This window comes from Epargyreus clarus, unplaced genomic scaffold (assembly GCF_041222505.1).
Source record: "Epargyreus clarus isolate Ecla_fem2 unplaced genomic scaffold, WU_Ecla_fem_2.2 ptg000014l, whole genome shotgun sequence".
Lineage (NCBI taxonomy): Eukaryota > Metazoa > Arthropoda > Insecta > Lepidoptera > Hesperiidae > Epargyreus > Epargyreus clarus.
Window position 1 is genome coordinate 11673779 of NW_027332222.1, and position 16776 is coordinate 11690554.

The 16776-nt window shown below is 37.3% G+C and overlaps 3 protein-coding genes across 3 annotated transcripts; 1 reads left to right on the forward strand and 2 right to left on the reverse strand.

The window, feature by feature from the left end:
* Positions 1-531: 531 nt before the first annotated feature.
* On the forward strand, positions 532-2836 carry LOC140747618 (peptidyl-prolyl cis-trans isomerase-like 3). The gene is made up of 4 exons (XM_073080175.1): positions 532-766; positions 1081-1179; positions 1813-1931; positions 2679-2836. Exons 1-4 carry the CDS (start codon positions 626-628, stop codon positions 2803-2805), a joined length of 486 nt encoding a protein of 161 aa, XP_072936276.1. The 5' UTR covers positions 532-625; the 3' UTR covers positions 2806-2836.
* An 898-nt stretch (positions 2837-3734) lies between these two features.
* On the reverse strand, positions 3735-6111 carry LOC140747615 (uncharacterized). The gene is made up of 2 exons (XM_073080173.1): positions 5527-6111; positions 3735-5444 (listed from the first exon to the last, which is right to left on the reverse strand). Exons 1-2 carry the CDS (start codon positions 5677-5679, stop codon positions 3867-3869), a joined length of 1731 nt encoding a protein of 576 aa, XP_072936274.1. The 5' UTR covers positions 5680-6111; the 3' UTR covers positions 3735-3866.
* Positions 6112-6801: 690 nt separating this feature from the next.
* On the reverse strand, positions 6802-10169 carry LOC140747113 (uncharacterized). The gene is made up of 5 exons (XM_073079366.1): positions 8341-10169; positions 7883-8003; positions 7608-7799; positions 7188-7260; positions 6802-7065 (listed from the first exon to the last, which is right to left on the reverse strand). Exons 1-5 carry the CDS (start codon positions 9856-9858, stop codon positions 6897-6899), a joined length of 2073 nt encoding a protein of 690 aa, XP_072935467.1. The 5' UTR covers positions 9859-10169; the 3' UTR covers positions 6802-6896.
* Positions 10170-16776: the final 6607 nt, after the last annotated feature.

Here is a 16776-nt window from a genome sequence, read left to right on the forward strand (position 1 = left end):
AAAATACAAATGGTGTGGATACTTACATCAAACAATTACACCTTGAGTGTTTCTATGTAAACCAAAACGGACGGAAAATTGTGATTATGATCGTAAGAATGTCGTTATTTTTTGTAAAATGAGGGTAGGATATTAATGAAATGATTAGTACGTAAGAGCCGTAAGATTATAATATGTTCATTTAATTTTCAGATCAAGAAAACAGTGTGTTCACGCCAACTGTTTATTCTATATCGTATTGAAATGATTCCGTATGTTAAGTATCAAATGGGTTTACTTTATAACAGAATTAATCGGGATTAATATTAAGGAAAAAAATAAGTATATCGTGGAATATACTATTGCAAACACACTCGTAACACTGATATACATTTCAACTGTTAACTTAATCTAAAGATAACAAAAACAACAATGATATCACTGTTGTTGGTGTAAAGGATGGATAATCCAATTATATTTGCCTCATAACGCTACGTCAAACAATATAATTAGACAATGACATCGAAAAAAATAACTGACACTAATGACAACCGGCAAACGTCAGCTTAACATCTGTCATATAAATTGAATCAACAATTCAAATCAAAACAAACTTTTAAACGAATTTCTTTAAATTATTTTAATAATGTCAGTCACATTGCACACGGATGTAGGAGATATTAAGATTGAATTATTTTGTGAGCAGTGTCCGAAGGCCTGCGAGAATTTCTTAGCTTTGTGCGCAAGTGATTACTATAACGGATCTTTATTTCACAGGAACATTAAGGTTAGTTGTAATTAAAAACATTTAAAGGAAAATACTTTCATAAGTTACAGAAACAGCAAACGGTTCTGCCTTCTGTGATGTTAAATCATATCTGCAGTTCAGAATTCTATACTCTACCACAAATAGGACCTAAGAGCTCACATTCTTAGCATTTTTAAGAAAGCTCATGTCTAAACTACACATACTTTCATCTTGAGGCCATAACATGGAATGGTGACAAACATGTCTATAATTTAATATCATGGTATTAGATGTTGTTATTTATGACCGAATTCTATACCTACTACTCTGTAATATGCATAATTCTTTTCCAGGGATTCATTGTGCAAACAGGGGATCCGACAGGCACTGGTAAAGGAGGCTCTTCAATTTGGGGACGGAAGTTTGAAGATGAATTTAAGGATGAATTAAAAGTGCGCTCATTAATTTGAATGTTACCATTTATTTAATAATCATTGCTAAAACAGTCTGATAAGTTTGATTTTACTCTTCTTTGCAAGGTGAATCTGATATACCGTAATACCTCAAACTTATACAATAGGCATCAAAACTATGGATAGTCTGCACCAAACTGCTAGTCTGCTCCAAAAATAGAAATGAGTTGCATTGTAATAGCAAATTGTAGATATTAGCGGGACAAACACAGCGTGGGACCCTCCCAGCACCTGTCCGCTGCCCCTTCTTGCCCACTGGTACATAGCTGTTAGTGTGCCCTTACATTGTGGAGTATATGCTAACTAAACCTGCGCGCAATGGCTTCAGAGCAGACTAGAAGTTTGGCACAAACTATACTGAGCATATAACCATGAAATCTGGGTATAATTTTGCATATTAATATCATAAAATGGTATGATTTGGTATGACAACTCCGAAAATGTATATCAATTGAGCTACAGTATGGATAATTTAGTCTTTAATTGATAAGCAAGAGTTGTGTGATGTTCAAGTAAATGATAAATCAACGAGATTTGAAAATCACATAACTCCCAAGTTTACGTTGGAGTAGTATAAGTGAAAGTATTACTGTACATGTTTATCATTTTCAGCACAATGCGAGAGGCATGGTCAGCATGGCTAACAATGGTCCTAATACTAATGGCAGTCAATTTTTCTTTACATACGGAGAACAGCCACATTTAGATCTTAAATATACATTATTTGGAAGGTAAGTTCGATTATATAAGTAGCATATGTTTTTGAAATGTTTAACAAAACAATATGATAGTAGTAAATTTTTATAATTAACCTGTTTTGTTATTTTATTGTATTCTGATTATATAGTTATCACACAAATAGCTCTTTACTGGCTTAAACATTGTCTATTGACGAACCAAATATCAGCCTAAAATTATTACATATAACAGCACAAATCAAAGATGGGCATGGCATCAATAATGCCATAATATTGACATGCATATCCATTTTCAAAAAACATTTTTAGTCATATTTTGAGATTACATTTAATATAAAATGAGAGTACTCATACATTCTCAGTCAATGAGTGCTATATAGCACTTATTGAGAAAGAAAATGATAAAACAATAGGTGCATTGTGCATGTGCTGCACGAGCTCGAGTTGGGACAATGCTGATTCCAGTTCCAAACTGCTGTGTGTGATACATTTTAGTAGGTTATGGTTTACAAATTCAAATATGACAATGAAAATAGAACATACTTACATTCTCATATGTGTACATAAAAATAACATACATGTAAAGAACAAACTTACAATTTTTCTACACATATTTATAACAAAAATAAAACACATTTAATTATGGTTCCATTCTACAATATTAAAACTAAAAATACCTTTTTTGGAAGCAGCTTTCGATTATAATTAGATCATATAAAAATGATGTATATAAAGAATAAGTACCTAATATTTTTGTGTAAATGAGATTTTCTTTTTCAGGGTCATAGATGGTTTTGAAGCGCTCGATGATTTAGAAAAATTACCAGTAAATCCTAAAACATTCAAACCACTTACAGAGAAGAGAATAACATCAGTCACTATACATGCAAATCCCCTAGCTGGTTAACTACTACGTAATAAATGTTATTTCAAAAATATTACTGCTTTCATTTTAACTATTGTACAGTAACATCACAGGCTCTTTATTGCTTTTTTTGTTACAAAGAATTCCTGAACATGTAATTTCTTTATTCAAAAATTTAAATTGACAACTGCAACTACATAATTTTAATATTACATGAAATATAATTATTACTTGAGTATAAATTTTCCATATGTACCATGCTAGATGAATTTCAAATACATATGCATTCTAATACTTGTGCATATACCATGAGGAAGTGTGATAAAGTCTGTTCACCAAAATTCTTATTTCTAAAATGCATAAATTGTTTATGTTAATTACATTCCTGAAGATAGAAGAAATATAGAAATATCATGTTTGTAAAGTACTATGATTATCGGCATACATAAGAACATAATTCAGAAGTATGTTTGATGAAAGACTTCCAGTTTATAAATATAAAGACTAAGTACTTGAGTAATAATGGACAAGATTGTATAATCAAAGTGCAATATACAATAATTAATAAATAGTACCCACACTATTTATATTATTTTTTAATGGGCAGATATGGCAAATGCAATTAAACATATTAAGTGATTACTACTGCCCATAAACACCCATTAGCAATTCCCAAATGGGTTTTGGGGACCTATGAAAGGGAAACACTTAATAGCAGTTTTAACGATCATGCAAGTCTGCATTCCCACACCAAAATAGTGTTTATATCACGGCGTGCGTAAATTGACGTTTTACGCACGCTTCGCGTGCGCAAAACCCCCATTTCCGACCCCGTAATATAAAATTTTATACAACACGCGGACGAAAAATGTTTTTCTGACTCGTGTGATTGCAGTCCTCGCCTGCGGCTCGGCCTGCAAACTCACACTTGTCAGAAAAAAATTTTTCGTCCTCGTATCGTAATGTACTATTTTGTTTACAATGTGAAAAGTAAACTTTGCCATTGTTCTTGCAAAATTTCTAATTGATTACATTCTTTTCAACCTGGAATTTTAAGTAGGAGGTCAAGAATATATTCCTCCTTTATTGATTATGCTTGAATCTCAGGTTTCCAGATCATAAAAATTTTCATCTAAGGAAAACTGGGGTTCTTCCTTTTTGATTTCACTGTCAGGAATTTTTTCATCAAAGTTATCCGTAAAATGTGATTTTATATGTGCAACTAAGTCTGCTTTTTTCTCAAAAGTAGCTCCACACTCTATACAAGGCATGTTCACAACCAGGCATTCATGACTTTGTTCATGCTTGTCAAGTTTATCCTTTCTGGTAAACTTTTTGTCGCATTGACTGCAACTAAATGGTTTCATTCCTGAATGAAGAGTCACATGTCTGTCTAGTTCTCGCTTGCGCGGGAATTTTTTAAAGCATATTTTACACTGGAAGACTCGGGATCCAATATGAGCAATTGAAACATGTGTTTTATAGGCATCCAAAGAGGCAAACCTCTTAGGGCACTGATGACACTTAATATTTTTAGGCTTATTTTTATTTGGTGGGGACAGCTTTGGTCTTGCAAGAGAATTAACTCCTAGTTTGCCTGATGTCGATGGGGTTTTTTGAACTTGATTCATAAAACTACTTTCTCCAGCAATATGATCTGGAACTCTGGGCAGGTCATACTCATTTCCGTTAGGATTGTCAAGGTTGCCTTGAGGAGGTGAAGTCATGAGGTTATTAAATGGATTTACACTAACAACCATATCATGGGTGTCTTGATCGTTTCCTAAATCTTTACGATCTGGACTTGTGGGGCCATGTCTTGCTTCATGTTTGATTAATTTATCTCTTCTAGCAAATGTTAATGGGCATTTTGGGCAGACATAGGGCTTCATTCCAGAATGAACCAGCACATGTCGTTGTAGATCTCCTTTAGCAACAAAACTGCGGGGACATAGGGGACACACATGTGGTTTGTGGCCTGCATGTATTCTTAAGTGTTTACTTAAATTTGTATTCCGAGAAAAACTTTTAAAACAATACTGACATTGAAAGGGCCTGACACCAGTATGGACAACTGAATGTTTTCTTAAATCTGACCTCCTTCCGAAGCTTTTATCACATTCAGGGCAATTATAGGGTTTATCGATGCCATGTACTTGTTTGGTATGCTGTACATATTGGCTACGTTCTGCAAATACTAAGTGACACTCAACACACTTGTATGGTAAATTTGGGTCGTGAAAGCTCTGCTCATGAGCTCTACACTTTTCTTGAGTAACAAAAGCCTGATCACAGTATCTGCACATGAATACATTTTTGAAGAAAGATTCCAGCATCGGTTCTCCTTCTGGGGTATTGTCACGCTCAACTGTTTCTTGCTCGGGCTGTTCCACATTCTCTGATTCCTCTGAAGAGTCATAATCGAGGCTGGGGTCCACAACCATAACAACACTATCTTCAACAATATAATCTTCTGGCTTGGGTTTAATTTCTTGAACATTGTTATGATTGTAGTTGCTCAAATCAGATGAATTTGAATTATCCAACTCATTTATACGATTCGTGATCTGTCTTAGTTTTGCTTCACTTTGTAAACACTGAAGCCGAAATTTAGAGCACTTATCTACTTTGAATAAGCATTTGTAGCAAATTTGCGTAGGTAGACCGTCATTGGGATCCATCTGGAAATAATAAATAGACACTATAAAACCTGTATTGGGCTCTCGAAACATAAAATGTGTTGTAAAATAGGCGACAACATACCTGCAACTCCAAACACTCAGCAATTTTAGAGGTTAGAGACATATTTATATCGTCATCGGGAGCGGCTCCAAAAATCGAAGCCGTGAGCGTACTCTTGTTCAAACACAGTCGACAGAGCGAGTGGAAATTGGCGATAATAAAGGCATCATCCATTTTGATCGTAATACATCAATGTAGCTGCTTCGAACTACAATAAATGACAGCCCGAGTAATATCAGCGCTTGCCTTTTGTTTGGAATCTCAAAATCATCGTGAGTACGCCATGTTAGATTGAATAAATAAAATTCCTCGGAGGCTACGGCCCCGTGGCGCGACTACGCAATCGTTCGATCCGACTCAACTGGGGCGACGGGCGGCAGGGCTGCGCTACTGGATCGAAGCATCGTCTGTGCTCGTCTTCGTTCTTCGCAAACAGTTCAAAATATTACCACTTTTACACGAAATATTACCGAATTCGGCAATTCAGTTACTTAAAAAAAATTTAACTTTGCCACTACGCTACGTACAAATTTCAAATTTGAATTTAATACAACTAAAAACTAAAAACGCGCGCTACTTTCGCAGAAAACTATAATATCTGTCTGTCCTTTACACGCCTGCGACAATTGAGTCAACCGTTCTCGTAGCTGATTGGTTAGTTTCGATATTTGACGTATGATGTATAGATGTGATTGGTGAAAATAATATATTCTACGTTTTTATTTGCCAATAGGTATATACTAGATAATATTCAATCGCCTAAAATTTCATTTTACTTAAAAATACGGAACTAAAATCGTTATTTATTATTTTATTTTAACAAATTTGTAAAATGGAAGTATCAACTGGAATATCCAATAAAAATAATACTGAATTGAATTGGTGAATTAATTTTATGGTTGTTGATGAATTCATATTTTTTTCTTAGTTGTTGTTAAGTGTTTCATGATTAAACTAGAAATGCGAAAACTGAAATCCCATTGATTTACTAACTATAGTTTTAATTACATCATTGCGAAATTCCTTATGATTATGCTTGTATCAATTTTATGACTTCATCAGCGAGTTCCAAGAGACATGTTTTACTTTTTTTAGTTAACTTTTGTTGAGATATTCTTTTTCTATACGGAATACAACGCCATCTATCAAACGTTGTTGTTAAGTTTTTTTGGTCTGCATTATACCTTGTAATCCACTGGAATTTTGTGAGATGAACCACAAAATGTTTTAAGGGCTTATAGGTACTTATTATATTAAATAAAAAAAAAACAATAATCATGTATATTATTTAATAAATATCATATAGCATAAAGATAAATAGCATTTTAAAACATATAGATAAATAGCATTTTAAAACATGTTAATAAAAATTTATTACTAAAAACGAAAATTTAGGCAGGATAATATATTGCGTTGGAGTCTAATGGTCCACAGTGTTTCACTTCTCGAGCATCAACGCAACGTCTGATAATTGGGTGGAAGTATAGTCCCCTATCACACTGAAGTAATCTGGGCTGTCCCATGAGGCAAGCAATATACTCTTTGCAACTGTTTCGGTAACTGTAAACATTAAAAAAACGGATTATTTTTCTAATTTACTAATACGTCATAATCACGAGATTCACTGCTGATGGTGGAAGTTTATGAAGAGTTAAATAAATATGTCAAGAGAAAATACATACCTATGGTGAGTGATTCGTTCATATAGCCTGCCATATTCGTCCATAGGTCGCGGGCATGTGAAATCTTGAAATACTGTAACAATGTTAAGATTAAATCTACACTTTTTTTTTATATAATATAGGAGTAGCAGACGAGCATGCAGTCCACCTGATGGTAAGTGGCTACTGCCGCCCATGGACTGTAATCAACCCCAGATAGGATTAGATATACCTACCTGAGGTCGGCCACAGATGCGCTGCTACCCCTGAGGACTAAGCTGGAATGCCTCGGAAAAGTATGTCTCCCTTACCGCATCCTTCAAAACCGAACACAGCAGCGCTTAACACTGATGTTATTAGGCAGAAATAGGTGTGGCGGTGGTGCTTCTTGGAATATGTGTAAATATATGTTTATTTATGAGTATTATGTAAGGTTCTTACCGCTAGGGTTGCAATCAGGGACGTTCTCAGGCCAGTCACAACCACTGATGGTAGGATTAAACGCCAGGCCGTTGGGGCAGCTCATGTAGTTAGGTCGACCATCGTGACATACTATGTATTTTCCACAGTCACCCGTGTACGCAGGGAAACTTCCATATAGTCGCGGACATTCTCCGGTGGGCTTAGGCTTATCTGCAATGGTTATAAGGAAAAATGTATCTATCTGATATCTATTACTGTAAAAATGACCAGATATTGCTTTTAAAAAAACTTACGTATGATTGTCTTGTTTCTACAATTCACTTGCGTGGGATAGGCGCAAGGATATTCCGGCCAAATAGCATTGGGATTGAAGAGAAGTCCATCAGGGCACGCGTGTTTCTTTGCAACGGCTCCCTGTAAACATAAAAAATTGGGATAGTATAGGAGTAGTGATATAATAATATAATATAATATGAATATTAATGAATTTGTAATACGCGTATGTGTATTACAAATTTATTAATATTAGCTATAACGATAAAGAAACACCTTAAAAAAGTCATCAAGGTTAATTAAATTAGCACTAGCCCAGCGCGTTGGACTATGGCGTAAATCCCTCTTACTGTGAGGGCAGATTACTTACTTAGAACATTATTGACTTATTTTAGGGCACGTGCCAGCAGTAACTTAACAGTGGTTAAGGACGTTTATTGTAAAAAGTATGTTTGTTTGAAAAGGTTTTCTAACTTACTCTGCATTCAACGAAGGTGTCACACTCCTTAGGAACAGCGTAATAAGCGGCGTATACTTGTCCACATCTGTACCCTGGAATAGGTTTTGACGGGTACGGGTAATGTGGTGGGATGTATGGTTTTTGTGGAGGATAGATTGGTTTAATTGTTGGAGTATAAGGATAAAGACCATCGTCCGTCGATGGTGAAGGTTTAGGGTATGGGGTACTTTCTGGTTCAGTTTGTAACCCACCGTCATCAATAATAGGATAACGTGTCGTAAAGTCTGGTTCCTTTGGTTGAGGCTGTTCGTCGGGGAAGGGTTTTGGTTCAGGTTCTAACCCACCGTCATCAATAATAGTATAACGTGTCGTAAATTCCGGATCTTCTGGTTCAGGCTGTGGGTCGGGGAAGGGTTTTGGTTCAGGTTCTAACCCACCGTCATCAATAATAGTATAACGTGTCGTAAATTCCGGATCTTCTGGTTCAGGCTGTGGGTCGGGGAAGGGTTTTGGTTCAGGTTCTAACCCACCGTCATCAATAATAGTATAACGTGTCGTAAATTCCGGATCTTCTGGTTCAGGCTGTGGGTCGGGGAAGGGTTTTGGTTCAGGTTCTAACCCACCGTCATCAATAATAGTATAACGTGTCGTAAATTCCGGATCTTCTGGTTCAGGCTGTGGGTCGGGGAAGGGTTTTGGTTCAGGTTCTAACCCACCGTCATCAATAATAGGATAACGTGTCGTAAATTCCGGATCTTCTGGTTCAGGCTGTGGGTCGGGGAAGGGTGTTGGTTCAGCTTCTAACCCACCGTCATCAATAATGGGATAACGTGTCGTAAAGTCTGGTTCCTCTGGTTGAGGCTGTGGGTCGGGGAAGGGTTTTGGTTCGGGATCTACTACATCAAAATCATTGATTGGATAACGAGTGGTAAATTCCGGGTCTTCTGGTTGAGGCTGTGGGTCGGGGAAGGGTTTTGGTTCAGGTTCTAACCCACCGTCATCAATAATGGGATAACGTGTCGTAAAGTCTGGTTCCTCTGGTTGAGGCTGTGGGTCGGGGAAGGGTTTTGATTCAGGTTCTAAGCCACCATAATCAATAATGGGATAACGTATCGTAAAGTTCGGTTCCTCTGGTTGAGGTTGTGGGTCGGGGAAGGGGTTTGGAAAATATTCTTCTGGATAAACTATCGTTAAGTTAGGTTTACTAGTTGAGTCCGGACGATCATTTATATCCTCCGTGTTAGGCGTGCTTTCCGATCCGGCAGGTAATTTTAAAGGTGTATATGTTACTGGCCCGGGTCTGGGCCGAATGGGCCCGTTAGGCCTGAATAGAGGCCCAGTAGGAATAAGTGGACTGGCTATTGGTTTCTGGTTACCACCGATATTCGGATAAACATTTGTAGGTGCTCGTGGGGTTGAAATTACGGGGAGACGGCCTACAGGCCGGTTGGGTAGTGGCCTTCTCGGTGGCGGCCTTCCGAACTGTGCGTCAGCTGTAAAGAACACAAAAACATTATTTGGTTTAAAAAGGAACATTAATATTGTGAGAATAAACGAGGAATAAATCAGACTTTTTTACGTACCCATAAAGGCTAAACACAGCAGTATAAATATCTTAGGCCCTAACATGGTAACTATGTTACCGTGGTGTTCTGATGAATCTCACCGATGCACTGAATTATTGTGATTTAAAACTATTTTTATATAGTTGTTGTAATCGAATTTAGTGAACAGTTATAAATAAAACCAGTAATAATTTTAGTCATTAGAAAATTCTTGTCGACTAGAATATTTCGATTGTGGTTCAGCTTAATTGTTTTACTAATAAACTTATGGACATCGTACTGTATCATTAATATGAAGCTAATTTAAACAAATTCCTTGATTGTTTGTAATGCTATGAACATTTTAAATCTGGTCTTTTATTTATCTGTGCGGTTTAAATGCAAGGAGCATTTAATGACTAGATTCCTCAATGTTTTCGGGAGTAATATAATTTGAATAGTTCTTACTTATATAAAAAACACTTACATATAAATCTGGAAATCACAATTGTACAGTTTTATAAGTACCTAGTTATACCTTTTTTTTTGTTTACGAGAAGGAAACCTTCAAAAGGTACCCTATCGTGGGAGCAACATGGGTTATATGGGATTCTTACCACACTAAAACCCCCCGGAGGCCGTCCTCGGCGCTGCGTAGAGGACTCCGGGATATCCAAAGGATCGCAACCGGAGTCCTTTTAGCGCGTTGCCCCGTCGGGCTCGGTCTAGGTGAGCATGACGCACCCCACTCCGCCTGTGGGTATGCGACCACACATACCGCCGTCATTCCCGGGGCCGCTGGCTGGGTGGTTCGAGCTCCCACTCTTGCCGCCTGCAACCCCGGAATCCCTTTAGTCGCCTCCTACGACAGGCAGGGGATACCGTATCCCTATTCTGGTCCCGAAACTACAGAGTGACTGTAGGGAGGCCGTAGGAGTAAGCAGGGAATCAAATAGGTTTTTATAAGGTAAATTACTGCACGATTCTCTATTATAACATCAATGGTTTCAGTTCCGAAATGCGATAGATTTATAAAACTGAATAGCAAATGTGCTTGCAGTCCACGCGGCGTTAAGTTGTCACTGCCGTCTGTAGACATCTGTAACCATTATCCACCCATTACTGTCCCACTGCTGGGCACGGGTCTCCCCTCAGTGTGAGAAGGATTAGGCCATAGTCCACCGCGCTGGTCAAGTGCGTATTGGTAGACATCACATACCTTTGAGTTTTTTTTATAAATCTCTCAGGTATGCAGGTTTCCTCACGATATTTTCCTTCACCGTTTAGCAAGTGATAAATAATTTCCAATATGCACATAAATTTTGAAAAATCAGATGTCCGTGTCTGGGAATTGAACCTCGGAGCCCTCGATCGAAATGCCGAGTTTCTTAACCACTAGGCTATCACTGCTTGTATTATCTCTAACCAATTCTATATAAAACAGGGGTTCGACCTGAACTTCTGCCGATTATAATTATCACAAGTCAGGAGGCATTTACACTTTTGTACGGAAACACAAAAATTGCTTCACGCTCCAAATAGGTTCGGCAGTGGTACCTTCCCTGTCGAACCATACTCATTCTTTCAAGCTCGTAGGAACAATTACTGGTGTTAATCACCGTAACTACCCAAAGCTCGTGAAGACTCGTGAGATAAAAATTAGGATGAACCTGGCCTAGTAATTTCGTATAGGCGGGGGAATATAAGTTTTCTCTTGTTGCCATTCTTTATCATAATATTACAAATGATGGTGTAATTCAAGAAATATGATGCCTCAAATATAAATCTGGATGCTCTATTTGTAATTTTGTGGTTTTCAAAACAATATATTTGTACATTTTGTGCTACTTCATTTCGTCTTTGATTATGTTTCATCTTAAGTATAATTTCTAATAACTACGTTGAATCTAAATGTGACACATAATTTTCGATGCTTGTCTTTGGTCCACCAAATCTGATTTTATAAAACCTAGCGTGACAACATGTTCTGGTGATCACGCGAATCGTGTCTTACATGTTTGAATAAACAGCAATTTAGTAACTAATCTACAGACTTGTTAAAGATCAATAACTATATATAATGGAACCATGTATTATGTGTGGTAAGACGGGATGGGAAGATTCGGATGAACCTATTTACTCCAGAAGAATCCTATAGACGAATCCTAAAAAATCGATCATCTAGTCATGAAAAAAATGTCATCGCTAGGAAAGTCTGTTTACTACTAATAATTTTTCGAAGAATTATCGTAAAATGACCATAAACATATTAATTTTGATTAAGAGTTTGGTTTTAATGAAAATATACAAAAGGCATCGGATAATTCGAAAAAATTCAAGGTTTGATACAAAGTCCTATACAGTACCTACTAAATACTAATCAATAGGCATTATTTTAAAATACGATTTAACAGAAATCCTCGGGGATTATATTATCTCAAGTAATCTATCGTCGTTGTTTAGTAGAGCAATAATTGTTTTTGTAATTTGATTGAGATTTATAGACAGACCAGCGTAAGGGGCAGAACTTACACCTACTACACTGCCGTGTTACCGAAAAAAGGCACAACTTACATTTTTTGGTAAATTGAGTTATATATGTCGGAGTGGTCACCTGTGACGTCATAAAATGGGTACTTCAGAACACAAGCTACACCTAAAGCACTTGGTGGAGCTTCGAGAGAGTCTCGGTGCGGCGGTCGTAAGGGACGAACGCATAGAGAGCGACTTGGGACCCGACGAGTGAAGTTGACTTGCGCGCACCGAGGAACTGTCTCCGTTTTGATAGTGTCCATTTAGTTGTAGTTGTATTAATTAGAATATTCTCAGTAAAGTTATTTAGGGACTATGTAAAGTATTACCAGTGATTGAGTTAAGAGACATAAGTTAGTGATAAGAATATCTGTGACTGTATACGTGATACCTGTATCATAATTATCCTGACAAATATGAAGTAACAAAGATGTCGGTTCGGGAACACATACAAAAAAAAATAACTAATTCGGCCATCCTGTTCCGACATCAGAAGTGGGATCTGAACAAGAAAATGTGAGTAATTACGATAACCATAGTGGATCTCAATGTAAGATAATGTTTGATATGAAGAACAAGAAAAATGCGTGATGTAATATAAACGCTAAAACGTCGGATGTTGTTTTAATTGAATTAGATCCAGATAAGTAAGATGCTGGTGCACAAGCGCGTGAATTACCGCTGATTTATGTCCTGCCGATCACCCACTAGAAAAGAGCAAACATAAAGTAAGATAACGTAAAATAGGACGGCATCTACATGGTTCGCTCGTGCAACTTACCCTGGCACAATATAGAAGAAATTTCAAGAGATTTTGTGAATAGGAGCTACTGAAACAATTATCACTACGTTAATAACCCTGAGCACTGATAAAACTTATGAGGGTGAAACAAGTGTTGCTTATGCGAGCCACTTGTTCTTTAATGAACCTATAGAAAAACATAAGCACCAAAGAAATGATAATACCAAATGCGTACTGAACATTTAAACTATTGAACAGAAGCGATTCACGCAGTCAAACAAATAAAAACGGATGTTAACTCTGAGGTAAAAGAACATAAGATGAGAAAGTGCTGACTAACGACTATGGTTATGATAAAGAGGAAGATGTCAGCATCTACGACACCGGGATCAGCTAAGCATGATAACCCGGAGAACACATCTACGAGCGTCGTACGGGCTACGGGTGCAGCGCAGCGGTCTCGCATGGTCTCGCAGGAGGCCGACCAGAAGCGCGTCGGTGCCGATGCTGCAGCATGTGCTGGCGCAGGGCGGGCGCTGCCTGTGTTCCCGCGGGGCGGACGGCGTGGCGGCTAAACGTATGCGCGGTGAAACCGCCTACCAGAAAAGTAAATCAGGTGTGTTGTTTTCATGTTGATGCGGGTGCTGAATACTTGGTAGATAAAAGCTATGACAGTAAAAACTTACATATCTGGAAGACGAAATCTTAATACGATATCATAAATGGGTGTTATTCAAGCAACAGTATTCAGTACCACGCAGATCTTGTTGTTATGAAGGGAGTTGTGGATACCCTATAGCGATTTTATTTTGTGTCTTGCCATAGTTTATGTTAATAGCAACTTAACGTTGAGCCGACAATTTTATAAATTAGGGTTTTGGAGCGGTCGGCGTCAGAGTTCTCAAGTGTGGAGAAATGGTTACAAGTGGACAGATTTTTCAAAGAGTATTTTTTGTGATTAATGCAAAGTTAATACAATACAATAATAAAACGTAACAAAAAAAATGTATAAAGACAACAAACGATTAATAATAGATACTCAATGCAGACACTGCAGACGAATGTGAAATGATTCAAAGGAATAGGGCTAATGAAATATCCCGACTTAATATTATTAGGCTTAGTCTATTTTAATAACGAAAATGCAGATGCAGAAACTAAATGGAAAGGCGATACTATGTGAATAGATTATCGTAAAGTTACCAATAACTATAGATGGAAATTCGCGATCATGATACGATCGTTTCTTTACAGAGTAAGACTTTGCTAGTGGTTTTTATTTGATTCCGATAAAAGATAACAAACCTAGAACGGACTGCAATTATAGCGGCAGGTGGGTTGTATGTAAATCTAGGCATAACGTTTTAAGTTACTGAATACTATTTTTATTCTAACGAGTAATTATTAAAGCCCGAATATCGCTAAGATTATACTCACGTGGTTATTTACGCTGGTGACGTTTTCATTGTATCGAAATTGATTATGGAAATTATAGAAAGTTTAAGAATAGTTTATGAAACATTGACTAAAGAAGAGTTCTTTATAAATCTTAAAACATTCGCTTTTTTAAAAAACTACCGTAAAGACCTGGGAATATCTTGCCACAAGGTTCAGGCAAACGAAATAAGACCTAGTAAATGAACTTTATCGGCAGAGTCAAAATATAATTTTATGAACTTGAAAGTCTCAATATTGTTAACGCTATTATACGATTTTAACACTTTTGTACTGTATTACACAAAAATGTTCTTGTAAAAAAAAAGAGAAAGAATAAAAAAGGGGAACAGTTTGTTTTAATAGACGCAATTACTAATTTCGTGTAATTAAGGCACATTTGAATATTGATATCTACCGAGAGGAGTATTATAGCTAACAAGAAAAGTATTGATGTATCTGGTAGTCCATCGAGGATTCTTGCTAAATGAAATAAACTTGATTTTGTACTACATTATTATTTAAAGACTTTTGTGTAAATGAGTTGACAAGTATACCGAGTAATGAGTGTCTCAAAATCTATGCTCACTACGGTAGGGACGCCCGACAATAAATCGTTACAAGATCCGAAATACTTAGGCCAATTTTAGGTGGCAATAAACAGCACTAATAATCCTATTATAAAAGGGAAAGATTTAGAGGTAACGATAGAAAAAAAATGCGCGTGCAATATCTTTAATGACATGAAAACTAACTATAGAAGTTGAAATATTTACTATCGATTATAGATGAGATGCTATGTAAAATTAATAGAATGATAAATTAAATTAAATTGAAATGATAAAAAAACCATGGAAACAAAAACAAGAGTTGAATAAATTCTCTTTGTTCTGATAGAAATGTAAAAGGGGATCAAACAAACTGAAATCCCATATTTCGAGTATAAAAAAAGGGAATGAAATATTAAATGATGATCAATAGTTCACATGCAAGCGATTGAATTATGGATTTGAAGGTAGGTGTAATGAAAAATTTGCACACAAAAAAAAAAATGGTTAGTGATCAAGGAAACATTGAACAGTTTAAAATTGAAAAGGAAACTTTAAAGTTTAGAAGAGGTGGAGTAGCGAAAATAGCTTGCGTTCGTTAACATATGAGTGAAAAGTTGGCACCAACGGTTTCCGTAGCCGTAGGGTAGTTGAAATCGGTATCTACTTTACGTAGGGCGTGCGTGGGCGGAGTGCGGTTACCTTGGTGGAGATTGGTTTCGAGGAAACCAAAGAGGAATGGTTCCTGGGCCTAAAGGCTAAGTTTGTACTGGGTATCCGCCCTGGAGCGGTTATCCTGGTAGAGATTGGTTTCGAGGAAACCAGAGAGGAATGGTTCCTGGGCCTAAAGGCTAAGTTTGTACTGGGTATCCGCCCTGGAGCGGTTATCCTGGTAGAGATTGGTTTCGAGGAAACCAGAGAGGAATGGTTCCTGGGCCTAAAGGCTAAGTTTGCACTGGGTTTCCGCAACGTTTGCGGTTGCACTGGTGGGGTTTGCACTGGGTATCCGCCCTGGAGCGGTTATCCTGGTGGAGTTTGGTTTCGAGGACACCATTGAGGAACATTCCTGGGCTTGAGGCCGCGAACACTTGAGTTAAATAATGCAGAGCTATTGTTGCGCTATGTTTATGTTACTTGAGAGTTAAACAAAGAGCAGAGTTAATGTGAACTGAGGTTCGATTGTTCATCAATGCTTCCTTGTTCAAAGATTTTGTTTATAAAGCTTAAATTAATTGAATTGAGTTGAGTGTGTTTAGTTTAGATTACTGTTTACCAAAAGAATTGAAAGCTTGCATTGTGTAAAGTTGAGAATCATGCTTTGTGTAATTGAGACTTGTTAAAGACTTAAGAAATGGCCAGAGTTGGCCGAGCGGATGATACTATTCGAATATTTGCAATACAAAGTAAACACACGAGGACGTGTGTCTCGCAGGATGGCCGTGTCGGAGTGGTCACCTGTGACGTCATAAAATGGGTACTTCAGAACACAAGCTACACCTAAAGCACTTGGTGGAGCTTCGAGAGAGTCTCGGTGCGGCGGTCGTAAGGGACGAACGCATAGAGAGCGACTTGGGACCCGACGAGTGAAGTTGACTTGCGCGCACCGAGGAACTGTCTCCGTTTTGATAGTGTCCATTTAGTTGTAGTTGTATTA

Excerpts from the sequence above, each read along its gene's own strand:
- LOC140747618 (XM_073080175.1), top strand. The coding sequence starts at position 626 with ATGTCAGTCACATTGCACACGGATGTAGGAGATATTAAGATTGAATTA. Across the intron at positions 767-1,080 it reads TATTTCACAGGAACATTAAG|GGATTCATTGTGCAAACAGG; the intron begins GTTAGTTGTAAT and ends ATTCTTTTCCAG. Across the intron at positions 1,180-1,812 it reads AATTTAAGGATGAATTAAAA|CACAATGCGAGAGGCATGGT; the intron begins GTGCGCTCATTA and ends TATCATTTTCAG.
- LOC140747615 (XM_073080173.1), bottom strand. The coding sequence starts at position 5,679 with ATGGATGATGCCTTTATTATCGCCAATTTCCACTCGCTCTGTCGACTG. Across the intron at positions 5,445-5,526 it reads CTGAGTGTTTGGAGTTGCAG|ATGGATCCCAATGACGGTCT; the intron begins GTATGTTGTCGC and ends TATTATTTCCAG.
- LOC140747113 (XM_073079366.1), bottom strand. The coding sequence starts at position 9,858 with ATGTTCCTTTTTAAACCAAATAATGTTTTTGTGTTCTTTACAGCTGAC. Across the intron at positions 7,800-7,882 it reads TAGAAACAAGACAATCATAC|ATAAGCCTAAGCCCACCGGA; the intron begins GTAAGTTTTTTT and ends TAACCATTGCAG. Across the intron at positions 7,066-7,187 it reads GAACGAATCACTCACCATAG|TTACCGAAACAGTTGCAAAG; the intron begins GTATGTATTTTC and ends TAATGTTTACAG.